Genomic DNA, 27,945 nt, shown 5'->3' on the forward strand with positions numbered 1-27,945 from the left:
GCTCCAGGAAGTGAGCAGAATATTAATAATGGAACCTGAATAGAAGGTTGACCATCCAAGAAAACACACCATAGCGTCCCTCTTGCATTGTTCTCGCTTTGTGTAACCAACACCGGTTTTCACCGGTGGTAAGAACTAGAGGATCAACCTTCGCGAGGAACTTCACGAGGAAGACAAAACATATGTTTCTCCTTTTCTTTTTCCCTCTCAAAATACTTGCTCTTTTGTTCCTCTGATACTCACTGCCCAATGGGCACATCGTCTATAGATCAAAATCCAACCATAGCATTGGCAGTCCATGTTTTACATAGCACTAAAAATACATGATTTTTGTCCCCCAAACAAAGCTCAAAATACAAGAATCTAAACTTCCATGATAAAAGTCAATATGAGATGAACACTGAGTATTACAGTGAATGGCTGATATAGACAGAAGAGGGGTAAGGATTATTAGTCAAGCATTCTCTGTGAACCGCTAAATTAATTTTCTGCAGACGTTGCTTGGTTACCGACAGGGAATGCCGATAGGGTTGCACTATTTTCTTGGGCCGGAGCATCTGCACTTGCATGCCGCATGAACTCCTCCGGAGACATGTGAGTGCCATGGCAAGCACATACTATCTTTACCTCGTTTCTACCAAACTTATATGTCACACCAGATATGGTTCTGCCATTTGGTCCAGCGCCGACGGTAGAAACCCAGGGAAGATCAGGATATGATCCAGACCCTCCAAATTTGACATTTGGTGCGATGCCTGGCCTTATGGCAGAACCCATAAGAGAGAGTCCTCTATCAGCCTTTTTCTCATCTTCAGCATGAGCAGACGAGGAAGCACCTGCCTCTGCAATTTGCAAACGAAAAATGAAAAGCAAGTCAGCACTGGAAGGTCGATATGATGTCAGTTGGCAAAATATTCAAACATGCATATATAATTTTGGCAGCAAACATAGCCATGCACAAAAGCTCAGAGCTCAAAATGGGATTTCCTTCCACAGTTTATCATTTTGCACACCAGATTACTGGCAGGCAATGCATAAAGAAAAGGTGGTAATCCTCCCCACAAATAGAAATAATGTGAAATTAAAGGGCTTAATGACAGGACCAGTATACATCAATCATATAACAAACAAATGAACAGCCATGGACTGTTAGGATGGAACCATGGTTTAAATCTTCTCTAACATGTATTGCTAACCAGACACATGTTACATAAAATCAAGTGTTTTAACTCTAGTTTTTGTTAACAAATCTGTTTTTTAGAGGCAGACATCTTTTTTTTTTGTTAGTATTTAGCAACAGCCATAAAAGTATCACACAAAAATGGATTTTATTCATTTTCCTGGGAAGGAAACAGTCACTAACCCTGAGGCTTCTTGCCATCGTCAGCTTGCTTGGTTCCTGTTTGTTCAGCTTTGTCTTTTGCAGTAAAAGAAGACACAGCCTGAGGTGGAGCACCAAATGCCCATGAAGAGCTTGTTTCAAGTGTTGGTAGTTGGACTGCTGGGTAACCAAAAGCAACCTGAGATGCATTACCCATTGTCTGGACAGCTAGTCCATCGTTTGTGGGTGGCTTCAACTGCACAGTACATACCGGGTGAAAATTTGGTGCATTTGTTATGGTAGGAGGTCCAGAAACTTGAGGTGGGACTTGATATGGCACAGCCACTGCATTTGATGCCTGCATCGATAACGGATTCCCAGCTGCCAGCTTTCCAGAGCTGGACTCACTTCCTGAGAAACTTGGTTGCCTCTTTCCTTGAAAACCAACTGCAGCATCATCGGCGGATCTTTTCCTATCAGATCCCTTGTTAACAACAGAGCCCTTAGCACTGTCTTCACGCTGTGCAACCAACCAAGAATTTGAGCCTTCTGCTTCTGACTCTACAACGTCCTCATTTTCACCAGTTGAACCATCATCCGTACTAATTGAGATAGTTGCATTTTTTTGAAAGTTTATCTCTTCAGAAAGTAACTTGCGGTTACTCGAGACTGGCTTCTGCTCCTCAGAATTATTTCCACTGTTATTTGGCATCCTTCCATCCTGATAACTGGAAAGCTGGGGTTGATTGCTCACTGGTTCAACAGATCCATCTGCCACTGGACCAGAGGAACTCCCTGGTTGTCCCCAGAAGTTCCCGAATTGTGGTGCAACAGGGCTGTGCCTCTGTTTACTATTCTGTTCTTGGTTTTCAGCGCTCTTTTGATAAAATTTCCCAAAAGGAGTATCAGGAGTTTGTGAGCCACCTTTGCTACTGCTTTCTTCCACTTGGGGTTCTGCTTTTGGTTCTAGAGGTGCATCTCTAGCCTTGGACTTCCCTGATGACCCGCCCAAAGATAGGCCCAAACTAAGCTCAAGCCCATTATCATCATCCATTTCCAGTTCTTGGTAATTGCAATGATATATATGCGTAGTTACGGACTATTTCTTCATACATACGGAGGATGAAATAGAGAGCATTGTATAATTCTTGCCATCCAAACCGTAACCCCTGCAATAAACACCTTTTGTAAGAGATAATAAGGCATTTTTATGGTAACCCGATAGCTTATGGCAGATGGAAACATATAAGAATAATTTAACAAAGCAATTCATCACATGCATAGACACTAACTAACTAAAATTTAGTTTCATAAAAAAAACTAAAATTTAGTTAGCATTCGTATATGTTGCACGATTTTCACAGGAAATCATGGCCAGATATTGGGTATCCTCTTGAGCCTGGGCACACCCAGACTTTGCAAATATTAGTGGAGATCAGCTCTTTAAGTGGCCTAATTTATGTATGGCATAATACTCCATACATTAGAGAACCTCCAAGAGTTTTTCTTAGACTCACTCTCTAAATCATCTTTTGGAGAGCCAACTGAATAAAAATCGGTATCTGTATCTTTGGCTAGCGAGAAATCCAAAAAAAAAGGATGGCAATATTTGGAGATCTAATTAAAGAAGCTATTGGAGGGCATTATTTTCACCAAAATCTCTAGGAAGCATATAAAGAGGCTCTTGGAGTTGCTCTTAGAGCACACCCAATAGAACATTGTGGCTAGATATCCTAGCGGACAGAGACATGGGTGTATACATGTACACCCGAAACTTTTTGTCAGAAAATCGAAGTTATTAGTAGGTATACGCTAGTAATTAGACCAGATCCGAATACAAATAGTCAAATAGCTCACGTTAGGGTTTGAGTGCTCGGTTTCCTACAGCAGGAACGGAAGAGAAGGGGCGGGCATACCTGTCGGGTGCCCCTCGCCGACGAAGGGCCCGGCGAAGAACTAGCGAAGGGAACGAAGACCTGCGCACCTGGCGTAAGGCGGCGGCGGCGGTCTGCCGTCCAGTCGTCTCGTCGCTCCCAAGAGAGAGATCGAGCACGCGGGTTGAACGGGACGGAGAGAAATAGGATGGAGACGGGTGAACTGTCCGGAGAACGAGTCGATCTAACACCGAAGACTACGGCAGGGGGATGTCCCTACTCCCGATGCCATTCGTTGGGCATCCGACGGCACGCAGCGAATAAGCACGGAAGCGTACGCCGCGCCGGACGCCGGCCCATGGTCTAGAACCGCAAAACAGAAGGGGGCCAAAAACAGTGCTAAAAAAAAGGGAGGCAAAAATATTCTCAAAAAAAAAGGGAGACAAAAAAAAAAGAAAACAGAAGACAAAACAAAAAGGAAAACAGAAGCGAATAAGCACACCAATGCTACTGGAACGCTCATTTGCAACATATCAAAAGAAAGATAAATTGAGTTAAAAAATGAAAGCTAAATTATATATACAGAACTAGAGTTCTACTTCCATCATCATGCTTGCAAAATGGCAACAAAAAAACTAAAAATTTGTCGCAAAAGAAAGCTTAACATGTACTGTATCCACTTGGGAGCAGATCACTTATACATGGCCATGGCATACAGTCCTCCATACCTCCAGTCAGAAGGTCATATGTCATGGTATCTGTAAGTTAATAAAGAAGTAAGTTTTTCAAAGAAATATCATCTCCAAATTTGTAAAGTACCTACATGAGCAGTTTACCATCAACATTTGTGTGAAGCTAACTTGTGTGCGTGCCTGTGCACCACCTGAACTAGAGGGTTCAGAAAATAATGAACATAATCACTCTTATGATTCGTTCTTTTTTTTCAAGGCTCGTGCTTCTTATCGAGCCAAGCTCTTTTTTTCATTTTAAACTTTTTGTTTGGACGTCCTTTTTCTTTAGGCTAGCTTTAGTGAGCAGCTTCTCATTCCTGGCGCCAGTGAGGCGAAGCACGCCCTATATTGAGACGAGTCGGGACCAAGCACGCCCTATATCAAAGAAGCTCACAAAGGAAATGAGGCATTGGAAGTCTTAACATATTTGATGTTTGAAATCATTAACTCTTCATTAAATTTGTGGTGTAACTAAGAGTTTATTTGGATCCACTAGTACTAGCAATTAGCGCTAATTATTAGCAAAAGCCTGTTTAATATGCTGGCACCTATTTAGCACCTCCAAACCCGTTAGTGGAACTAATAGTTACTAACTTCCTAGCTAATAGTTGGTGTCGGGTTCATAAATACGGGGTCCCCAATGGACCCGCTTCCCTGTAAAACCCGGCCCAGCAGGCGGCGCAGCGATAGCACGTGCCTGGGCCGGCTTAGATACATAATGACAGGCCAAGACAACAATCTGGTCCCTGACCGGAAGGCCTGGCCAAGGTGGGACCACAATCCGACTCCGACCCCCTTTTCCGACCGAGGATACGCCGAACCTCTGCTTGTTGCTCTTTTCTGACCGACACTGTTGGGACCGACCGGGAACGACTGACCGGGGACACCCGCTCGGTGTGGGCCCAGGGAGCAGAAGGAGCAGATAAGGTAAGATGCTCAAGTCAACCGCAATACCGAGGACTGTACCATGCCACGCCCTGCGCACCTGCAGGACGGTGTCATCGGGGCATGTCAGGAGAACATGGTAGAGTCTGCCAGACGCGTCAGAGTATAAACAATATTGTGGTCGCCGTTGTTTGCCGTACCAGGCGAACATGGTAGAGCCTACCAGATGTGTCTGAACATAAACAGTATTATGGGCGCCGATGACCATCCCGTACCCGATGGTGTGGGCAACAAGACTAAGCAGCGCACATATACACTCTCTTTCTTTTTCTCTGACTTATAAGGCCATCCCCTTCAACTATAAAAGGGGATGAGCTCTCTCCTAAAAGCCCCCCCCAAAGGTTGATCGACTCGACAGTTCAATAGCTCTAGGACTAAACAGCTACATAGTCTACACGCTCTCAACAGCTGATAAGCTCGGACACACAGAGCATACGTTCTAATACTTAGCGCACGTTTGAGCATCTGTCACTCTCTTCCACTTGGTTCAGAGTCTGACTGGGTCTCTAACACCCCATTCTCATTCCTTACTCGTTTGTAACCCCACAACAAACTTCGAGCACCTGGGCTTAGGAATAAAGTCACCGACCGACCTCAACTAGACATATGTCTTGTTGCTTGAACCAGTATAAATCATGTGTCATTGAGTGCTAGGCCACATTCGATCACAACGCACGACAAAACTACAAATCTTTACTTGTTGGTCACTTTTCGCACCGATAGTTGGCGCCGTCCGTGGGGAGGACGTCGTGCATTCACGCCTTTGGTCATCGGATGGCCCACCTTTCCACCATCTTCGGCATGACGGGCTCGAGCGATATGATTTCCTTCGGCTCGCTGGAGTTTCCCACGCTCCCACTTGCTGGCATGTGGGCTCCTCCTGTCTTCATGCCACTCCAAACCTTCCTCTTCAGGAGTCTAGACTTTGTCGCCGACCAGCTCAGCGTACTTTGCCTCAGCGAAGAGGCGCTTGTCCCAGCGCCCACTAGAGGAGGAGCGTCCTCCACTGACTACAACGGGCCACTCGACGACCTCAGCGTCGAGACACCCGTGCTTCGCCTCGAGCCCATGCTGGGCTTAAACCCCATAATGAGTGATGTACATATTGTTCTTTACTCACTATTTAACACCTTCCGCCGACTCTCCGAAGGGACCCCGTTGTCCCCACCGCAACCGCTGTGCGACCAGTTCCCCTACGGCTTTGTGTCCCCCGTACACACGTGCGCACGGGGACTCTAAAGGATGCTGATGTTGCTCCCTCTCATGTCTGAGTTCATGGGGATGGTGGGCTACGCTCCTGCCTCCTTCCACGACCTCATCGATGATGAGGTTGAAAGCGATGGCTCTAGCATCGGCGATGTCAGGGCACCTGGTCACCCTCTGTCCTAGGAGTGCGCCATGGCGGATGCCCCAGGATAGCCACCAGAGGTAGTGGAGTCTCTACAGACTCACACCCCTCTAGACCCCCATGCGTAGGCCCTAGCGCATGCACAGCAGCACGGCAAGGAGTAATGGCAAAGGCGGTAGAGCCAGCCGCCGCCTACGCTGGAGTGCCTGGCGCATCACGCTACACCCCATGCGCGTAACCCGATGAGCGTCATTCGGGGTCATGCCCATCAGGTCCAGCATAACATACTGGATGGAGGGGATGACCCCCCCTCAGTTTACTTGGGCTGGCCAGAGCATTGCTGCTACGACGATGCTTCTACATGGCCTCCCCAAGCCTGCCGACCCCCAAGAACAGACAATCCATCAGAACCTCTGGGTCCTGGTGGAGACCACCATCGTTCAGCAGGCGGAAAGCTCCATGTCGCAACACCAGCTCATGGCCTCTTACCCAACCAGGGGACTGGGGCTGCACCAGTCGAATCGCTCCGTCCACTCACCATAGCAGTTGCCAAGCGTGGAGCAGGAAGCCGTGGCTGCACTATAGCCTCACCCGGCGCCCGCTCCACACTGACCACCTATGTGCGAATGGCTCGGGCCAAACCATGATGCTCGCAGCGTCATCAACAATTGACGCCATGCCCTGCACAATGATAATGCCCATCAAATGGTGGTGAGAGCAGGTAGCACAGGCCCTGGCCTGACCATCGAGGAGTGCGAGAACACGCACCCCTAGCATGGTGGCCGACCAAATGACCGAAGCCCCATCTCGGACGGCCCAGGGCCATGGGCCTTTGGTCATCGCATCTAGAAAACGCCATTCTCATGGGGCTTCCAACCGCCCACCAACATCACCAGGTACATTAGGGAGACGAACCCCGGTATATGGCTCGAAGACTTCCAGCTTGTCTGCCGAGCTGGAGGAGTGGATGATGACTACTTCATCATCCGATACCTCTTCATATGCGTGGGGGAGCATGTTCGAGCATGGCTCGAATTCCTTTCGCCCGATAGCATCCGTGACTGGGCGAATCTCAAGAGGGTCTTTGTTAGAAATTTTCAAGGAATGTATGTCCATCCTGGGAATTCCTGGGAACTCAAGAGCTGCCAGCAAGAGCCCAATGAGTCCCTACGGGATTACATCCATAGGTTCTCAAAACAGTGCAACTACCTTTCTAATGTCGTCAATGTGGACATCATCAGCACATTCCTCTCTGGGACAACATGCAAGTCCTTGATCTATAAGCTCGGCTGTGTGAAGCCTCGTACCACCCGCGACCTACTCGATATCACCACAAACCATGCCTCCGGCGAGGAGGCGGTCGAGGCAGTCTTCAGCGGTGGTCGAGATAGGGGCAAGGCCAAGCGTGAGGAATAAGGTGAGTGCCCCTCCACACAAAAGGGCAAGAAGAACAAGAAGAATCGGCATCGACCAGCCAACCTAGCTTTGGTCGCTGCGGCCGATCGAGCGGGCAAGCAGGCCTAGCCCGACCACTTCGACAAGCTCATGGAGAGTCCATGCACCAACCATGCCTATCCCATCAAACACCTCTACAAGGATTGTGAGCTCCTCAAGCGCTTCCTACGCCAAGCCACCAAGCCAAAGGAAGAGAAAGGCAAGGAGGAGGCGCGGCAGGCAAGTATGAAGATGACTTCCCTGACCCTGAGGAATACCTCATGATCCTTGGGAGATCCAATGCTATCCACTCCAAGCACCAGCACAAGGTACGCTATAGAGAGGCCTGCGCTGCCGAGTCGACTATCCCCTCTTTCCTTAGCTGGTCGGACTCCCCGATCACTTTTGATCAGAGAGATCATCCTTCCCACATCGCCTGATCGGGTCGCTACCCGCTCGTTGTCGACCCCATCATCCGCAAGAAGTGCCTCACCAAGGTGCTGATGGATGGAGGCAGTGGCCTCAACATTCTCTACGTCGACACCCTCGATGCCATGTGCATCCCCGGGTCAGAGCTTCACTCAGTGAGCTCTCCCTTCCATGGCGTGATCCCAGGGGCATAGGCGTAACCACTTGGGTAGATCGACCTGCCCATCATGTTTGGTGACCGTGCCAACTTCTGCTCGAAGGTCCTAACCTTCGAGGTAGTGGACTTTCTGGGGTCCTACCACGCCATCTTGGGGCAGCCATGCTACGCCAAGTTCATGGCGATCCCCAACTACACCTATCTCAAGCTAAAGATGCCAGGGCCAAATGGAATCATCACCATAGGTAGTACCTTCTTGCATGCCTACATGTGTGACCGTGAGCATTACGAGCTCGCCACTACCGTCATCAACTCCACCGAGTTCCCGAAGCTTGGGAATTCAGTGACTCCAGCAGTCCCCGACTGTAATGGACCGACCTCCTCGAGTGCCTTCCATCCGATTGAGGAAACCAAGGCGGTAGAGATCAACCCCACCAACCCAACCAAGATGGTACAGATCGAGACCAAGCTCCCAGCCAAATAGGAAAGCGAGCTCGCCAACTTCCTACGCACAAATCATGATGTCTTCACATGGAAGCCTTCTGACATGCCTAGCATACCGAGGGAGGTCGCCGAGCATGCACTACGCATCGTCCTAGGCTCAAAGCCTGCCAAGCAATGCCTGGGTCGCTTTTACAATGAAAGGCGTAGGGCCATAGGTGAGGAGATCGCCAAACTTCTGACAGACAAATTTGTTAAAGAGGTATACCACTCTGACTGGCTAGCTAATCCTATTCTTGTGAAAAAGAAGAATGGGAATTGGAGAATGTGTGTTGACTATACTAGCCTCAACAAGGCGTGCCCAAAGGATCACTTCCCTTTGCCACGTATAGATCAGATAGTCGACTCCACCTTAGGGTGTGAAATCCTCTCCTTCCTGGATGCCTACTCAGGCTATCACCAAATCACGATGAAAGAGTCCGACCAGATCATGACTTCATTCATCACCCCATATGGTTCGTACTGTTATGTAACCATGCCTTTCAGTCTGAAGAACGCTGGCGCCACCTATTAATGGTGCATGCAGCGATGCTTCGCTGACCAAATCGACCCGCTCGACCAACCTGACCAAGTCGAGCGGCCGAAACCAACAATCATCGTCTATGTATATGACATAGTGGTGAAAATGGCTCAAGCTAGCGACCTGATCGCAAATTTGGCCGCAACATTCGTGAACCTCCGAAGGTTCAGCGTCAAATTGAATCCCAAACAATGTGTTTTTAGGGTTGCGAAGGGGAAGCTACTCTGATACATCGTGTTCGAGCGCGGCATCGAAGCCAACCCCAAAAAAATCATGGCCATCTCCAACATGGGGCCGATACGCAACATTAAGGGTGTACAGAGGCTCACTGGCTGTTTGGCCACCGTAAGCTGGTTCATCTCCTGACTAGGAGAATGAGGGATGCCTCTCTACAAACTTCTCAAGAAGACAGACACATTCGTCTAGACAAAGGAGGCACAACAGGCTTTGGAAAGCCTCAAAGCATCGCTGACATTGGGCCCAATCCTTGTCGCTCCTGAATAGGGAGAATCCCTCCTCCTCTACGTCACGATAAGTAACCACGTTGTGAGCACCGCCCTCGTCATCGAGAGGGAGGAGCTGGGACACCCCATGAAGGTCCAATGATCAGTGTACTTTGTCAGTTAGGTACTCATCGACGCTAAAGTTCGCTACCCCTAGGTTCAGAAGCTTTTGTATGCTGTGTTGATGGTGACCCGGAAGCTCCTGCACTACTTCACCAACCACGAGGTCATGGTCATCACCTCGTACCCACTCAGGGAGGTCGTCCATAACCGTGATGTCATTGGCCGAATCTCCAAGTGGGCTTGGGCTCATGGGCCACGACATCAGGTATGTCCCCCATACCGCTATTAAGTCTTAGGCTCTTGCCGACTTCATCGTTGAATGGACAAAAGTCTAGCTCCTAACTCCAGATGTCACCCATGAGTACTAGACGATGTACTTTGATGGGTCGGTCATGGAGCCTAGCTTAGGAGCTGGAGTGGTTCTGATCTTCTTGAATGGGAGCAGGCTCCGCTATGCGATCCATCCCCATTTTATAGCCCTGAACAATGCTACAGAGTACGAGGCCCTCATCAATGGACTGAGCATCACCATCAAGCTTGGCGCCACATGGCTATATGTCTGTGGTGACTCAGAGTTGGTCATCGACCAAGTCATGAAGGAGTCCTCCTGCAAGATCCCTCTCATGGTAGTGTATTGCCAGGAGGTGCGCAAGCTCGAGGACAAGTTTTAAGGGATCAAACTGCATCATGTCCCTCAAAAGGACAATGACACTGCTGACTTCCTCACAAAATTGGCTACCAGACAAGAATAGCCCATCGACGAGGTCTTTGTAAATGACCTCCTTGAGCCATCTACCCACATCCAAGAGGATCCGACCCAAACGCGCTCCAACACCAATCTGGCACTTAGGGGCTCTGACCCCCCCCCAACCCGATGGAGTGCTTGGGGGCTCCAACCTTGGCTCCTCCATGGCAATGTGGCCTGCGTGACATCACCATGATGGCACTCAATCTGGTCGACTAGAGAGCAACACTGCTCGCCTACCTCCTCGAGGAGGTTCTCCCAGTGGAAAGGACTGAAGCGTGATGAATTGCTCAACATACCAAAATGTTCATCACCATTAGTAATGAACTTTACAAGTGAAGCCCATTGGGAGTGCTCATGAAGTGCATCCCGACTGACCAAGGAAAACAACTTCTCCTCGAAGGTCATGCTAGATCTATGGACATCATGCGGCCCCAAGGTTGCTAGTCAGGAAAGCCTTTCACCAAGGTTTTTACTAGCCCACTGCACTACGAGATGCAGAGGAGGTGGTCTGCAGGTGTGAAGGATGCCAGTTCTATGCTCACCAGACTCATCTATCGACGTAGGAACTTCAGACCATCCCCATCACCCAAAAATGCCCTGGGTGGCTTCACTCACCTACTCGTGGTGGTGGACAAGTTCACCAAGTGGATAGAGACGAAGCCCATCACCAATATCCGCTCGAAAGAGGCGGTCAAGTTCTTCCTTGACATCATCTATCAGTTTGGTGTCCCTAACTGTATAATCACCGACCATAGAACAAACTTCATCGAAAAGAAGTTCATGGACTTCTGTGATGGATACGGCATCAGGATTGATTGGGCCTTGGTCAGACACCTATGTACTAACGGTCAGGTCGAGAGGGCTAATGGTATGGTCCTCTAAGGACTCAAGCTCCGCATCTTCGATCGACTCAAAAAGTATGTCGAGCGATGAGTTGCAGAGGTCCCAACAATCCTCTGGAGCCTAAGAATAACCCCAAACCAGTCCACAGGGTTCACCCCTTTCTTCCTCGCATATGAAGCCAAAGTAGTGTTGCCCTCCGACCTCGATCATGGTGCCTCAAGAGTAAAGGCCTTTGACCGAGACTGAGCTGTGGAGGCTTAGTAGGATGTGGTCGACCTGCTCGAGGAGGCTCATGAGACGACCATCATCTGCTCTGCTCATTACCATCTCTCCATAGGTACCATGAAAGAAAAATCAGGGGAGGATCCTCGAGGTCGTTGATCTCGTACTTTGGAGGACCCAGTCAACCAAGGAGAAACATAAGCTCTCTCCACCATGGGAAGGACTCTACACAGTGACTGAGGTGATACGACTAGGCGCCTACCAACTAAAGGACGACAACAGAAATGTTCTCACCAACAATTGGAACATCGAACAATTACGTCGTTTTTTCCCTAAAGCTTAGTCTTACCATTTATTTCCATTCAATGCTTGCTCCTACAATGCTCCAGCCCAAGCACTCTGCCTGGGTCGCTCGGGGGCTCCATAGGGGTATGATACCACCCTCTTCTTACTATCATATAGTAACACTTTTCACCCAAACAAAAGGGCATCGCCCAAACAAAAGGGCATTCCAATCCTTTGATTACCCTATGCAACTTACTCTTTTTGCCTCTCGACTGATCGCACCCCGCCACGACCTATGGTGACGAGCAGCTAAGCCTCATAGGCCACACCTGGGTTCTTAAGGTTGTAGCCTATGGGTCAATGGGCAGGTACGAAAAAGAAAGGACAAAAACAAAGCTACGCAAGGATAAAAACAAGGGCGGATGGGACAAGCTTTCCCTCACAAGTGATTTCATCACAAAAATGAACTTAAGATATTCATGAATGTAAAACTATTCACACAGGAGTTCCCCCACAAATTCATCTTTTACATAAATTCACTATTTCTACTCTAACTCTATTATGGCCCCCGACGACATCGGCTGACAGTATGGTTGACGAGGACGAAGGTAGCTCGGTTGTGGTCGGGACGACAGCGCTCAGCTTGGCTATGGTCGGGACGATGTTCGGCTCGGTTGGGGGCAGGACGACGCTCACCTCTGACCTAGCCTTCGCTGCCTCCGTACGCTAGACGACATCTTCCCGGTGCATGTCTATGGCTAGGGTCGAACGATGAGCCTACATCACCCGCTACGTGATGACCTGCTAAGCGACCATCTATGCATGCGGCACCAAACTCTCCCCCAGCGCATGGATTTCATTTGCACTCCACCCATCGGTGTATCCTCTATAGTGGTCGCGAAGTCCAGATTGGGGTAGTGGGTCTCCACCAAGGTCAGCACCCCCGACAACCCATAGAAGATGCCATCGGAGATGAGCACCCAAACTTCATTCGGGACCTCCGCCAGCTGGACAGCGGGCGTACTGGTGCTCGGTCCAGACCCCGAACACCTCAGAGATGACCACCTGCGCAATATTGTGAAGCCGGTCGAGCTCTCCCTCGAGAACATGTCACTCCTTAAGGGACTAGGCTAGTGCCTCCATGCTCTGACCGACCACCTCTTTGACCATCTCTAGCTCTTGCTCTAGAGAGCCAATCTTTCCACCCAGTTCTGGAAATGGACGACAAATTCTAGAGCAAGGAAAAGAAAAATTCAAGGGCATCAACCAAGGGCAGAACAGGTACGTACCAAGGTAGGCGCTTTTGAGAATGGAGAGCCCTTCCTCTTGCTGGGTCACCCTCTTGAGCAGTCGAGCGTTTAACTCCTTTACCCTGAGCATCTACCCCTAGAGCACGACCACTTCTTGCTCGTCGTCCGATAGGGCCTTCCGCTCCACCTCCAAAGCCTCCAAGGACTTCTGGAGCACCTCCTCAGTCTTTGCCAAGTGGGCCTTCATCGTGTCGAGTTCCCCCTCGGCAGCAGTCACCCACATGACTGCACATAGCTCCACCACCCGTGCTCCTATCACCTCGGCCACCCGATCTTAGGACTCACGACAGGCAAACTCCAGCTAGTACCTAAGCTCATTGATCTATCGCGACGCCACCACTTCTTGCTCCATTCGACTATGCTCCTCCCAAAGAAATTAGGACTTACAGATCAACATCATCTCTAGGTCCTATGAAATAAGAAGCAGGCGTGCTGAGACAATCATTTAAAAGACAAGGAATCAAAGACAACACCAAGAACATAGAAAACTTACCTCTACAACATGTGGTAGGTCGATAGTCATGGCCTGATGGACGAGCTCAACCCTCTCCAAGGCCTCCTTGAGCCTCGCCTTAGTAAGGGTGAGATCAAACTCCATCGATAGTCCTATCTCCTCGAGTAGGTGCCAGAGCTTCACCTCCTACTCATCACGAAGGATGAACCAAGCCTTTCCTAGCTCACTGGACCAAGGCCACACCAGCTCATGGGTCACCCTTGACCCGCTAGAAGATCTAGCCATCACAGTATCATGCGACGACCGAATCATCACCAACTCTTAGGACAGCGGGATGGCTGGTGGCTCTACCCGGTGTCTTCCTCGCCATCAAAGGGGATGTCCACCGCTAGTACTCCATGGCTAGCCGGTGGCTGATCTACCTTTGGCCTAGCCACAACTCCTCTAGAGCCCTCTAGCTCTGACCAGGCGGGCGAACCGTGTGCTCCTTCACTGGGTGAGACATGGAGCCCAGTTTCCCTCCTCTCCGCCTCCGCGACTGGCGAGGGAGGGACCGTAAGAGTCACCTCTGACCTAGCCTTTGCCGTCACCACATGGATCGCCGCCATAATGGTCGTCGCCGTGCTCATGATCGGTCAAGAAGATGCAACCCCCATTAAGGAAGGTCATGTCGCCACCAGCCTGCTTCCCCCCTTGCTTGTCGCAACCTATAGCAGGCTGGGTCTCCACTCTTCTCGCACGGGTGAAAGGTCCTTATTTGGTTTTGGTAATTGAGTGACAACTTAGGTGGACTAATTATGTTTATGTGAGATACACAGGTGATTAGTCCACAGGTACATGTGTGTGAGCAACATATGCCATGGAGGTGAAAATGGCTTAGAGATGTTGCAAAGCTCACACATGTGATGATGAAGGAGCTTAAATGCACATGAGACATGACATTGAGTCATGTGATCAAGGTGGAGAAGATCAAGACAAGACTTGGCTTGATGGACAAGCTCGGCGGGATTCGGCGCTTTCGGGAAAATAGAATGCCTATTTTCTATTGCGCCGGATGCAAATTCTTGGTGGTTAGCTCATTGGAGCAAGGGTGAAGAAGTTAGAAGTGATAACGAGTTGGTTGCGAAGATGCCGGTGTCGGTCAACTGACCGGACGCTGGATCTGCATGCACCGGACGCTGGCAGGCTGCGTCCGGTCAGGCTAACGTATGGTGACGCAGAAGCTAGAGAGTGACCGGACGCTGGCTGTGTCCGATCGCGTTCGACCGGACGCGTCCGGTCATGCTCAGGAGCTTACTGGAAACGACCGGACGCTGGGGGTTCAGCGTCCGGTCAGTTGAAGCTAGAGCGTCCGGTCAGGTCAAGTGACCGTTGGAACCGAGACACGTGGTCGTCTGTGGACAACCGGACGCTAAGGTCCAGCGTCCGGTCAACTCGACCGGAGCATCCGGTCGGCCCGACCGTTGCCCAGTGAAGGGGTAACGGCTAGTTTAGCCCTTGGGGCTATAAATAGAAGTGGCCCTCGGCCATGGCTAGTGTGGAGCACCTCAAGGGACTTAGTGTCCATGCTTGTGAGTGCTTGGGAGCCCTCCATCACACATATACTTGATAGTGATCATTCGATTGTGTGAGTGAGCGATTCTAGTGCGATTGCATCGTGAGGTTGCATCGAGTGGCACTAGGTGATCGAGTTGCAAGCCAGTGGTGCTTGTTACTCTTGGAGGTTGCCACCTCCTAGACGGCTTGGTGGTGGTCTTCGTCAAAGCGCGCAAGAAGCTTGTGCGGCGCTCCGGAGAAGTGCTTGTGAGGGGCATTGTGCTCGCCCCGTGGGAGCCGCGAAGAGTCAACTCTAGTAAAGCGTGTCATTGAGCTACCTCACTCAAGGGGTAGGTTCTTGCGGCGCCCGACGTGCGGGCTTAGCGGGTGATGCTAATTAGCCGCCGAACCACCAAGTGAGCGGTCGACAAACGGGGACTTAGCGTGTTGGCAAACACGTGAACCTCGGGAGAAAATCATCGTGTCAACCTTGTTCTTCCCGTTGGTTTGCATCCCCGTTACACAAGCTTGCGGTTACTTTCATATACATTAAGCTTGTGTTGTTGCTCTTGTAATTAGATAGCTTGCGTAGGACTTGCTAATTACCTTCTTGCTGTTGTAGCATAGAAGTAGCTCCCTTGCGTGGCTAATTTGGTTTTAGTAACCTTGTTAGTCACATTGCTTAGTTTGTGTAGCTAGGAGTATTTGCGCGCCTCTAAATTAGGCCATTGGTTGCATTTTTATTGAGCATTGCTAGTGAGCATAGTTACTTTTGTGGCTTTGCTTACTAGGCATGTGTAGGAGCTCCTTGTCCGCTTAAGAGTACTAGTGGCCTAGGTTTGTGTAACCTTGCTCCTGAAATTGTTTAGGAGAGCTTCTAGCTAGCCCCGGCACCTTTGTTGCATAATTGTTATCTTTGTCAAGGTGCTAGTGAACATAGATAGTGGGGTATAGTCTTGGCTAGACGATATTTTAATGCCGTGCATTTATATTGGGTTAGCCTACGCAATTAAGTTTTAAGAAAAAGACTATTCACCCCCCCTCTAGTCACCCATCTTGAAGACCCTATCAACGGGAAGTGGGGAGAATCCCCACATACTAACACCGACTCCTAGCCACTAATAGTCACATCGCAAAAAAGGCACAAGCACAGGTTAGTCACACCCAAAAAACTCAACTATGAGGGCGAAGGAAAGCATGAATACATACCCAGACAAAAAGTCGGTAGAACCTTGAAACTCCAACCGACTGACGATGAGCCAACCGGACGAGGATTGCTCGAGGGTCATAGTTCGTGCCCCCTCGGACCGACCAAGGGTAGGGACGACACGACCGATCCTCGTTCGGCTCATGAACGGTCACGACCACCAGCTCATGGCGACCCTAAGGGAACAGGCAGACGATCGCGCTCCTCTGACCAACTGGCGCATTCTATCACACTCAGAGTAGGGGGCTGAGAAGCCAACGGCGCCTCTAAAGGGCGCGATGCCCATGACAGCTTTCCCTCTTGTTCGATGGTGGCGTCTCCACTCACAACGTGCTTCCTCAACTCAGGAACATTGCCGCGTGTCTCCGTACCACGCCGCATCCGATGGGCACAGCCATGGACTCATGGTGCTCCACCAAGGTCACGGCAGCACCCCTGTCTCCCTCATCCTACGAGGCACTCACGTCATCACCCATCTCCATGGGCTCCTCCGACTCGAGCTCTGCCTTCGTGTCGCTCTGGCTCTCACGGCATGAAGGGGTCTGGGCATCCCTTCGAGGGAGTCTTCATCCCTCAACTATAGTGCCTGACCAATATAACCCTAGACTTCATCTTTCGACAACTCCTCCAACAATACATGGTTATGATCCATCGGGTTAGAGTATTCCCACATTGGCCGCGTCATTTCCCCCAGTGGAGCAACCCAACGGTGGAAGAAGGTGTGGAAGACCCGCAACCCATCGAGGCCATTCTGCATGAGCTTCTAAAGCTCTAGCTCGATGATCACTAGTTTTTTCTATTAATGGGAAGGACCCCACGTCCAACTTTCCCTCTTCTCCAGCCTCCCCTCGATAAATGTCAGGAACGACGCCTCCGCTGGGTTCCTGATATAGAACCATTCGCCATGCCATCCCCGGTAGGAGTCATTGGGGGAGTACATGGGGTAGGAGATCGATGGCTTTGGCCTCTTCTATAGGGCAAACCCCCCAACCAGTGTGGTTTGGGTGGTTTCCCCTTAGATAGGGCTCGCTCGATGAAGACATGCCAGAATATATCCACATGTGGCTCTATCCCGAGGAAGGCCTCACAGACGGTGGCAAAGTCGGTGATGTGCAGCACCCTAATTAGGTTGAGATGCTGCAACTCTAGGTCCCACTCGTTGAGGAGATCATGTAGAAACCAATGCGCGGGTACCCAAGCCCACGCTCATTGAAGGCGAGGAAGGAGATGACCTCGTCAGACTGAGGTCACCGAACAACCTCCCCCAGCGCGGGAGCCCTCCAGTGTGCCACTTCCTTCGACGTAAGCAACCCCTTCATGGTGAAGTCGGCTAGCATGACCTCATCCACGTAGGAAGGCCTCTAGTTCGACATTGCACCTCAGATTTACGAATGAATCTATGAGTTTTTCCTCTCCCTCGCTATTTAATGCAGAAAGGCATGTGGCGGGATGTGGCCCTGGCTGACAGGACGCGGCCTACCTGATGAAACATCTGGCTAACGGGACATGGCCTGGGTGGGGCCCACCACTACCACAACCCGGGCATGGGAAATGAGGCGCAACCGCATGCAAACGACCTGTCCACCTTCCTAGGAAGGGTTTAGAGGGACCCACCAATGAAATCTCCATCGAGGAGAGGCCAATGGGCCACCCGAGTTAATTGGACGGCTCAGGCGGCTGCCGAGAGACAAGTACGGAGCAGTGGGATGCCCCATGTGAGTTATGCTGACCCCGTCATGAACAACGGACCCGGATCCCACTCGGACATATCCGATAGGAGCTCCTCGGACCCATCACTCGAGCCATCGAGGTAACTTTACCAACCCCCGTTCTACTTTCCCAGTGCATGAGCATGCATTCATCCATTCTCAAGCGTGCATTCATACATTTAGTCATATATTCATCCATACATTCATCCCATACATCCAAGTATTGCATATGCAGTTGTTGCATCACAACGCTTCGCGTCGCATCACGAAGTGGTAGTCATCTCATTCGATATGAGCGATGACCGTCTGGGGTTCAAAGGCTGGCCCATAAAGGGCTCGAGGCCACCTCGCATCAAACAGAGCTAGGGGAGAAAATGTAGATGAGCCCCAGTGGCCCTCACTAGATTCGCTCAGAAGCGGACAGGGTCATCTCGACCTTCTCATCCGATCCTGACCTTGAGCCATGCCCACATAATATCCATCAAGAGGAGGCCAGCTGTCCACCTGAGTCAATCTCCAAAATGGCTTGGGCATCTGCTGGGAGGTATGTTAAGGAGAAGTGGAGTGCACATGAGGGCTATGCCAACCCCATCATGAACGACGGATCTAGATTCCACTCAGACATACCCATTAGCAAGCTCCTCGAAGCTCGCCACTTGAGCCATCAAGGCAAGTGGCGTCAGCTCAACCCCTCTAGTTGTAGAAACCACAAACGGGGTGATGTAGGAAATCATGTGACTGACCCTGACCGAACCCTAGTGGCTCAAGGGCTCGAGCTGCCAAGTCCCTACTTAGGAACCCGACTGACCACACAGGTTGCGGTCGGAACAAACACGGGCGAACACCCTGACCAGAAGAGACACAAGAGTTCGCAGCCCTAGAAAAGAGTACCAAGGTGCTCAGCCTCCGATCGACTACCTAGTCGGCTACAGGCTTGGGGGGACACCCACCTCTGTCTCGCCCGACCCTTGGGTGCGTGCTCCGTCTCGCCCGACCCTAAGGCCATGGGCTCTGTCTCGCCCGACCCTTGGGTTCATGCTCCGTCTCTCCCAACCCTAAGGCCACAGACACCATCTCGACTAACCCTTGTGTTCATGCTCCATCGCTCCCAACCCAAAAGCCATGGGTTCTGTCTTGCCCAACCCTTGGGTTCACGCTCTGTCTCGCCTGACCCTAAGGCCACGGGCTCTGTCCTGCCTGACCCCTTAGGTTCATGCTCCATCTCGCCTGACCCGAAGGCCATGGGCTCCGTCTCGCCTAAACCCTTAGGTTCATGCTCTATCTCGCCTGATCCTAAGGCCACGGGCTCCATCTCCCCTACCCTCTTGGGTTCATGCTCCGTATCGCCCGACCCCAAGGCCACAGGCTCCATCTCGCCCGACCCCTTAGGTTTGTGCTCCATCTCACCTAACCCTAAGGTCACGGGCTCCAACACGGGTTCCATGTTGTCCGATGGTGACCCACTACCAGCGAGTCTTCTTAGGGGCTAGGCGCCAATATCCCTCTAACGTGCCTCCACGGCCTTCGCCAGTCCTCCCCACGGAGGTGGGGCACCCGTATCCACTTTGCGTGCCTCCGCGGCTTTTTCCAGTCCTCCACATGGAGGCTGGGCACCTAAATCCTACTTGGTTACCCTACACAGTACAACAAACTGAGGGGGAAAACACCAAAGTTCTAATAACAACCCACCTCCATGGCACAATGGGTACATGAATTACAAAGCAAAGTCAAGCTTTCATTAAGCTAAAAACATAAGCCCCTGGCTTTTACAAATATCACGCGAAACATGTGTGAACAACCCCTTCCCTTCATGGCTTCATAGAAGTCCTAAAGGAGCTCGGGGGCTCCTGTTGGGTTCATAAATCCAGGGTCCCCAATGGACCCGCTTCCCTACAAAACCTAGCTCAGCAGGCAGCGCAACGACAACATGCGCCTAGGCTGGCCCAGATACATAATGACAGACCGAGACAACAATCCGGTCCCTGACTAGAAGGCCTAGCCAAGGTGAGACCACAGTCTGACTCTGACCCCCTTCTCTGACCGAGGATACGTCGGACCTCTGCTCGTTGCTCTTTCCTGATTGACACGATCAGGACCGACTGGGAATGACTGACCAGGGACGCCCGCTCAGTGTGGGCCCAAGAAGCAGGCGGAGCAGATAAAGGTAAGGCACTCAAGTCAATCACAATACCGAGAACTGTACCCTGCCATGCCCTACGCACCTACAGGACAGTGCCATCAGGGCATGTTAGGCGAACACGGTAGAGCCTGCCAAACGCGTTAGAGAATAAACAATATTATGGGTGCCATCGTTTGCCATACCAAGCCAACATGGTAGAGCCTGCCAGATGTGTCTGAACATAAATAGTATTGTGGGCACCGATGACCATTCCGTACCTGATGGTGTGGGCAACAAGACTAGGCAGCACACGTATACACTCTCTATCTTTTTCTCTAACTTGTAAGGCCATCGCCTTCAACTATAAAAGGGGATGAGCTCTCTCCTAAAAACCCCCTCCAAAAACTAGTTGACTCGACAGCTCAATAGCTCTATGACGCGACAGCTACATAGTCTACATGCTCTTAACAGCTGATAAGCTCGGACACATAGAGCATACGTTCCAATACTTAGCGCACGTTTGAGCATCCGTCACGCTCTTCTACTCGGTTCAGAGTCCAACTGGGCCTCTAACACCCCCTTCTCATTCCTTACTCATTTGTAACCCTACAACAAACTTCGAGCACCTAGGGCCTGTTGCTTGAACCAATATAAATTCTGTCATTGAGTGCTAGGCCACATCCGATCATAATGCACGGCAAAACTACAAATATTTACTTGTTGGTCACTTTTCGCATCGACAGTTAGTCTATTAACAGGTATGTTTAGATCCACTGGTACTAATTTTTAGCTGCTAACTATTAGCACTAGAGAATCCAAACATATCCTAAGTCGGATTAGATTGTCCTTCGTTCACACAATAGCTAATCCATATACATCTTCCATCAGACTCCACAAGCTTCAAACCCTGCTTATTACTACTAATCTGTCTACTTGGCATCCCTAGCAAAGACTGTAGAAGGTTCAAAACCTGCTGATTAATGTTAATCAGCCTACTTGTCATCCCTAGCGAGAGAGATGGGTCCTTGTCAGTTCCCAGTTACCACTTGGGTTGCTAGCATGCCATGTGTGCACAACCCAGCTACACACTAATTGAAAAAATTTGTTATCAAGCAACACATATAGAGGACATTATAGTGATAATCAGCCCTTAATCAAACATGAATCATATAATCTGCTCCTTAGGAATGTCAAAACAGCCAGCAGATAAATTTCAAATTTGGCCACTACCATTATCCTTTTTATTATACCCCTATTTATTTTTAGATCTTGACAAATCTCCGGGATTAAAGCCTTGTTTGGTTGGGTTGTGGCTTTTGTAAAAGCTGTTGTGAGCTGTGACTTTTGCAAAAGCTGAAAGCCTGTTTGGTTCAGCAGATGTGGCTTTTGAAAAAGCTACCGTCAGCTTCTCTCACTTACGAGCGGACCCCGCCTATTAGCCTCACCACATCCGTCTTCTTCCTCTAGACAGATTTTGACGTGTGCAGCAGAGTTGGGCACGTGGGGGCTTGCTGGCCTAGGCTCACCAGAGGGGCCGGGGCATGGCGGCCTGGGTCACCGGAGGGGACACGATGATGCACTAGGGCATCGCTCCGGGAAGGGAGCCGAATCAGCGACCACTGGATTTGGAGGGAAAGGAGCTCGCACTAGCCATGGCAGGGGCATGGGAGGGGAAGGAGCTTGCGTCGGCCATGGGAGGGGCAGGGGAAGGAGCTCACGTCGAAGACTGGGGGCTGCACTGCTCTCGCCCGCGGCGCATCTCGCCGGTGAATGGGGCCGCATCACTCTAGAGACGGGGACTGGACGAGGCCGCACCATGCCGGAGAGGGAGGGACCAATGCAAAGAAGCTGCTCACCAGAGAGGGAGGGGTCACAGCCGGGGAAGCTTCTCGCCAGAGAGGGAGAGGGGTAACCACCGGAGATCGAGAGGGAGGAGCGGCGCGCCGTCCAGATGAGGGACGGGAACGTGGCGGAAGGGAAAGAAAAGTCATGAAGAAAGAAAAAACGAATCGTTACCTTTCGTAGGTGGATAATTTTTCCCCCAAGAACCAGCGAAAACAGGAGATAAGGTGCTTTTGATCTGTACTACGACAAAAGCTGTTTTTGACAAAAGCACCTATGATTTTTGGACCCTTTGGTTGAGCTTTTGGCTTTTGGGGACAAAAGTCACAGCCAAAAGTCTAACCAAACACCACTAAGAAACATACAAAAGCTACGTCAAAACCAAACAATTTTTTTAATCCTCTGACTAATTAGGAGGGCTCTCCAGTTTGCTGTTCTTGTCAAGAGATGTATCCACTTCATCCATAATTCTGAACCCAAGCTCTGACATGTATTGCTTCGCCATCAAGTTTCTGAGTATGATAAATAAATTCAGAGATTTTAGAACCACGCATAGAAACAATGATTTGAAATCATAAGGGAGAGAGCAGCAGAAAACAGAAAAAGAAACCAAAACTGCATCTTGCTAGCCAGCAAACGTTTTTAACACCTTGTTACGAGCTTAGATACTGAATTTCAAAGATCAAAGATGGTAAGCGTTCAACCCAGTGCCAGTAAGAATTTCCAAGATAAATACCAAATGTTCTTTCTCAAGACAAATCAGTACAATCACCAACACTAACCTCGATGTGCACATTGCACATGTGTTGCACTTGCACCCGAGGATGCAAACCACTGAACATGCCAGGAGCCCAAACTATGTTGCCATAGGCTAATGTAGCAATAGCATTTACTTCACTCAACAACTAAAAAAGGGATCATAACATAGTGTAGCCTTGGGAGCATGTTCAATGAACCTCAAACTATTTGCCAACCAAAAAATGTGCATGAAAGAGAACTAATTTTGACCATTGTCTAGTGTGGTTGGTTGATCGTGGTCGTTTTGTTTCTTTTTATGAGTTTTGTGAGTGGTGTGCGTTGGGGAGGGGTTTTCCTAGCCTCCTCCTAGTTTTTGTATATTTTGTATGTACTTCTTTCTTAATGAGATGACATGTAGCTCTACTGCGTTGCTCGACCAAAAAAAATCAACCAAAAAGTCTATCTAGAAATATGGATAGTTACCGATATTTTAACTTTATTAGTTCATACATATTAATACATTTGCACAGCTTCTTTGGGGGCATAACTTTTGTAGAATGTAGCATGCTAAGTGCAAAAGCTAAACTATCCCTATTTTTTTAGTTCCAGGGACCCCTGTCTATTTTGCGTTTCGGCCAGGACAAATTCATGTTTACAGCACTTCATCATAGCCACCCGGGCTTGCCCAAGATATTGCTTAGCAAGATACAGAGACCCCACCAAATACCATCGATACATCACATAAACATAACAGCGAAGATCACAGAAATTACCCTTAGGTTTAGACAATGATGTACCTATATCATGATAGCTTTTACAGAGATCTAAAATTAGCATATAGACAATAAGAACTAAGTATACTAACCTCTCCATCCGACATTCCAGATACTTTTTTTGAGAACAGCCGACATTTTTCATACTGGAATCCTGTAGATTTCAGGCAAGAAAGATAGTCTTTCTTCTCCTGTTTGAACAGTTACTATCACTACTCATGTAACAAGTATACAATGACAGTGGTAACTGATGAAGAAGTTATGTAGCCTTACCAAGTCACACTCATGTAAGTGATCCAATGTGCATACACCTTTTTCAGGAGGTATATGCCTCGCCCCCCTATTTCCGCCAAAAGCAGCACCTGTTAAAATTCACAAAGTTATTATCGTCAAATAAATATATAATTAAAAAAAGTAAATATACATACGAAGCGATTTTAGGAGCTTAACACATAGATCAATACACCTCATTATCGGCACTCATTTGCTAAAAAAGTTCGGGTTTCGATCAGGATTAATCAAGAGTAAAGGCCTCCAGGAATAAAGTCTGATCTCTAGCAATTGTGTGGACAATGCTCAGCATTGCAACAAAAAAAAGGCACAGGTCAGCGATGTTAGTAGCACGTCTAGCATTAACACAGTTCATTTTGTAATAAGCGCATTATAATTGGTAAGTGCAGTGTACAAAATATATCAATTGAAAGTTTGGTTTGGCATCAGTAAATACCATGTCTGCCTATTTAAAACAATTTACGGGCTGATTAGACAACCTTTTAGTGCATTACTAGAATATCAACAAGTATCACAAAGCCAAACTTTAGAATAGCCAATGCAAGTATTTTTTTACTGTTGTAGTTTGCAAGTTGCAACAACAAACGACCATCGGATGCATGAAGCTCTGAAGATGCATTTGAACAAGAGTGGCCAATGAACTGACATGCCTAGGGCGAACTGGTGAAATTGCACGCCTAGGGCCAACATTTAATCGTTTAAATCACCCACAGGTTACATACATATATAGACATCAAAAGCACTAAAAATCAAGAGGTGGGCATTGTGCAATTGAAGTTTTTAAGTAAATACGAAATCAAGAACAGGGGATTGTGTGCCTTTGGGTGCACGAGTGCAGTGGCAGAGCTGGTGAATTTCCTAGGGTCACCATTAAAAATCGTCTAAATCACCCACAGGTATACCGATCGACAACAATTGTACTAGAAATCAAGAAACTGGGGATTGTGGCATTTGTGCAACTGAAGTTTAAAAGCAAATACGAATACTCAATTACCCAGATATCAAATACCGGCCTGTCCCGCGCGCAACTGGGCAACGCGTGTCCGCCTATCCACCCGGGCAACGCCGGCCGACAAGCGGCAGCCACACGACGGTACGACTGTACGAGAACAGCGCAAGGGTTTGCCCGCGCGGCCGAACCAATTTGCCCGCCTCCTGTGCCAATTCGCCACGCCGCCCGCCTCGATTTGCTAGCTCCGACAACCACCGACACACTGCCCAGGCGAGTCCGCAACAGGAGAGAGGCGAAGGGCACGCCAGGGCCTAGGGCCGGCGGCGCTACAGCGCCTCCCTTTGCTTTTTTTTTTAGCCTCTACTCTGGGTACAGCTGTAGAATCTGTTCATGTACGAACACAATTTTGGGTGTCCTGGACCCACTTGTCATAGCGAGACATCTCGGCAAATGCGGGAACCTGGACCCACTTGCCATAGGGAGACATCCTGGCAAATGCTGTGAAGTCGTATAAAAACGCAACCTTCCCACCGCACATCAATCAAACCCTAAACCCCTCTGCTCTTCCTCTCGCGCCGCCGCCATGTCGCCGCCGCCGCAGCCGACACACACGGTGCCCCGAGAGACGGTGGCCAGCGCCGTCGCCTCCCTCACCAAGTGGATGAAGAAACGCGCCACGGAGGCGCGCCCGAACCTCCTCGCCGACGAGCGCGACGACCTTGTCGTCCTCCAGCTCTCGCTCCGCCGCGTCCCCGCCTCGCGCAGCACCAGGCCACGCCTCCTCCCGCTGCCGCATCCCGTCGTCGGGCACGACGGCGCCTCCGTCTGCGTCATCTCGGACGACCGCCCCAAGTCGCGGTCCCCTCCCTCCTCCGACCTCCTCCACGAGTCCAAGTCGCTCCACCGTCTCCCCGTCTCCGAGGTCATCCCGCTCTCCACACTCCGCACGGACTACCGACCCTACGAGTCGCGGCGCCGCCTCGCGGCCTCCCACGACCTCTTCGTCGCCGACCGCGCCATCCTCCCGCTGCTGCCGCGCGTCCTCGGCAAGGCGTTCTACTCCACCAAGAAGGCTCCGATTGGAGTCGATTTCACCCGCGTCGGATGGCCGGAGCAGGTCCGCAAGGTTCTTGGCTCTGCTTTTCTGTACCTGCGGTCGGGGACCTGCTCGGGGATCAAGGTGGGTAGGCTGGACATGGAGGAAGAGGAGATCGTGGACAATGTGATGGCCGCGGTGGAGGCGGCTGTTGAGAAGGTGCCAAAGAAGTGGGCCAACGTTAGGGCGCTGCATCTGAAGGCTGTGGATTCAGTTGCCCTACCAATTTACCAGGTTGTGCCAGAGTTGGGTATGAAAATCGAGGTTCCTGAAATTGTTGGATCTGGGGAGGTCATTGATGCTGCAGAAGCGGAGACTCACGGGAAGAAGATTGACAAGAAGAAGGCAAATGCTGGTGCCAGTGGAAGAGTGGTATTTGCCAATATTAGTGCCAAGAGGAAGAGGAATAAGAATGATCAGATTGAGGAGGATGTTGTGATGCAGGAAGAAGTCCAGGTGGAGACAGAGAAAAAGAAGAAGAGGAAGAGCACTGCGGTTTCTGCTGATGACAGCCAGAAGGTTGGCAATAAGGGTAAAGAGAAGGACAAGCGTGGTTTGGAAAATGAAAATGAGGTGAAAGAAGCTAGTTTGGACAACAAGAAGATTAAAAAGGGGAAGACTGGGGAGGGGAAGAAAAAGAAGAAGAGCATGAAGCGTGATGGTGAAGTCGGTACTGATGAAATACAGGAAGATAAGAAGATCAAGGGGGAGAAATCGGATGGCAAGACCAAGAAGTTGAGGACCAGGGTAAGAGTATAATGTTACAGTTGATATTACTGTTGGAGGTGCCTGTTCAAATAGTCGATCGACAATGTTCTTCATATTGGCTGGCTGGTTATTCAAAGCATCAATGAATTGAGTTAGTTAATTGTTATCAGCTGGAAGCATTGTCAATGTTCCATGTTGTATCGGTAGGCTTCACTTGAGAAGGCCACCTATCACTTATACCGCACAACTTGGTCCCTCAGAGATTTCTTCTGAAGTTGTTTCTTCAGGTTTTGCTAGCTTAGTAGCTCAAGCCTTTGCGTTATAGAGGTATGGCAAAACTGTTTCTTGCTAGTACTATGTACTTCGCTCGACTCGCAACAATTTTGTGTTGATTTTCTTAGAATATGCTTATGTTGTCCTGCCCTCTCTGAAGCCATCTGTCTCCTCAATAACCATGGTTCTATCTGGGATTTTAGGCTGCATTATTTGCATTATCAGACTTGTACGCATTTTCTCTCACCATGTCACTGTTGTCCAGATTTAAGCCAGTTATGTTATCCTCTATACACGTACTATGAACTGTTATGGTCTGTCATCATGATGATTGATGGTATTCTCAGTTTCCCTGGGATCACGGCAATTGTGTTACATTATAGTTTGCAGGATCTTAGAGTGAGTTCATTCATGCTGTGCATCCTTTCAAGAAAAATCTTAACATCAGCTTTTTCGTATTACCAGTCATCTACTTTGTTCGCATACTGGATGGAAAAACAGCATCTGTGTTCTGCAACTCTATTCCCTCATCACGGCCCTGTGCTTTCCTCATGCTAAATCTGATGAACCTTTTTGGTTTGAGGCTTTGAGCGTCAGTGGCATAATTGATCATAAATTTGCCATTTCATTACTTGTATGTATCGGTGATTCTGAACATCTGAAGTGAGGTGAAGTTGACGCTCCGAGATGCCTCATTCCCTCTGAATTGATCATAAATTTGCCGTTTCATTCCTTGTACTGGTGCTTCTGAACATCCTCTGTTGAGACTTGAGATGGCAGTTGCTTTAGCTTTGGGTTCCCCCCGTACCTGAATAGTAATCGGATCCACTAATCTTGCACAATGATAAAAGAACACTGTTGTCATCGTAGACTGGCTATTATGATGAGTGGTGCTGTTATTCTTTTTAGGAGTACTTATTATGTAATTATGCCAAAGAAACATGATAGCCAATAAATGGGCTGGTTCGAAATTTTGTATACTAATACATACGTACTGTACTACTGTTTGACTA

General features: G+C 49.4%; 2 protein-coding genes and 1 long non-coding RNA gene across 4 annotated transcripts; 1 reads left to right on the top strand and 2 right to left on the bottom strand.

Moving 5' to 3' along the window:
* Nucleotides 1–78: 78 nt before the first annotated feature.
* LOC136512765 (ninja-family protein 8-like) lies at nt 79–3,410 on the bottom strand. Of its 2 annotated transcripts, XM_066506762.1 has the most exons (3): nt 3,238–3,410; nt 1,364–2,490; nt 81–842 (listed from the first exon to the last, which is right to left on the bottom strand). In XM_066506762.1, the coding sequence occupies exons 2-3, from the start codon at nt 2,373–2,375 to the stop codon at nt 481–483; spliced, it is 1,374 nt and encodes a 457-aa protein (XP_066362859.1). In that variant the 5' UTR covers nt 2,376–2,490; nt 3,238–3,410; the 3' UTR covers nt 81–480. The 2 variants fall into 2 exon arrangements, with proteins under 2 accessions (XP_066362860.1, XP_066362859.1); XM_066506763.1 differs by lacking the exon at nt 3,238–3,410 and having other exon boundaries at nt 79–842; nt 1,364–2,414.
* A 20,032-nt stretch (nt 3,411–23,442) lies between these two features.
* On the bottom strand, nt 23,443–25,141 carry LOC136509859 (uncharacterized). Its single transcript, XR_010772562.1, has 3 exons — nt 24,898–25,141; nt 23,886–23,974; nt 23,443–23,803 (listed from the first exon to the last, which is right to left on the bottom strand). It is a non-coding gene; the product is annotated as an uncharacterized lncRNA (long non-coding RNA).
* Nucleotides 25,142–25,396: 255 nt separating this feature from the next.
* Nucleotides 25,397–27,242, top strand: LOC136512390 (uncharacterized). The gene has a single exon (XM_066506355.1). The coding sequence runs from the start codon at nt 25,439–25,441 to the stop codon at nt 26,708–26,710; it is 1,272 nt and encodes a 423-aa protein (XP_066362452.1). The 5' UTR covers nt 25,397–25,438; the 3' UTR covers nt 26,711–27,242.
* The last annotated feature ends 703 nt before the right edge of the window (nt 27,243–27,945 follow it).

The sequence above is a fragment of the Miscanthus floridulus genome, chromosome 16 (assembly GCF_019320115.1).
Source record: "Miscanthus floridulus cultivar M001 chromosome 16, ASM1932011v1, whole genome shotgun sequence".
NCBI classification, from domain to species: Eukaryota; Viridiplantae; Streptophyta; class Magnoliopsida; order Poales; family Poaceae; genus Miscanthus; species Miscanthus floridulus.

Excerpts from the sequence above, each read along its gene's own strand:
- LOC136512765 (XM_066506763.1), bottom strand. The coding sequence starts at position 2,375 with ATGGATGATGATAATGGGCTTGAGCTTAGTTTGGGCCTATCTTTGGGC. Across the intron at positions 843-1,363 it reads CGATGGCAAGAAGCCTCAGG|AGGCAGGTGCTTCCTCGTCT; the intron begins GTTAGTGACTGT and ends TGCAAATTGCAG.
- LOC136512390 (XM_066506355.1), top strand. The coding sequence starts at position 25,439 with ATGTCGCCGCCGCCGCAGCCGACACACACGGTGCCCCGAGAGACGGTG.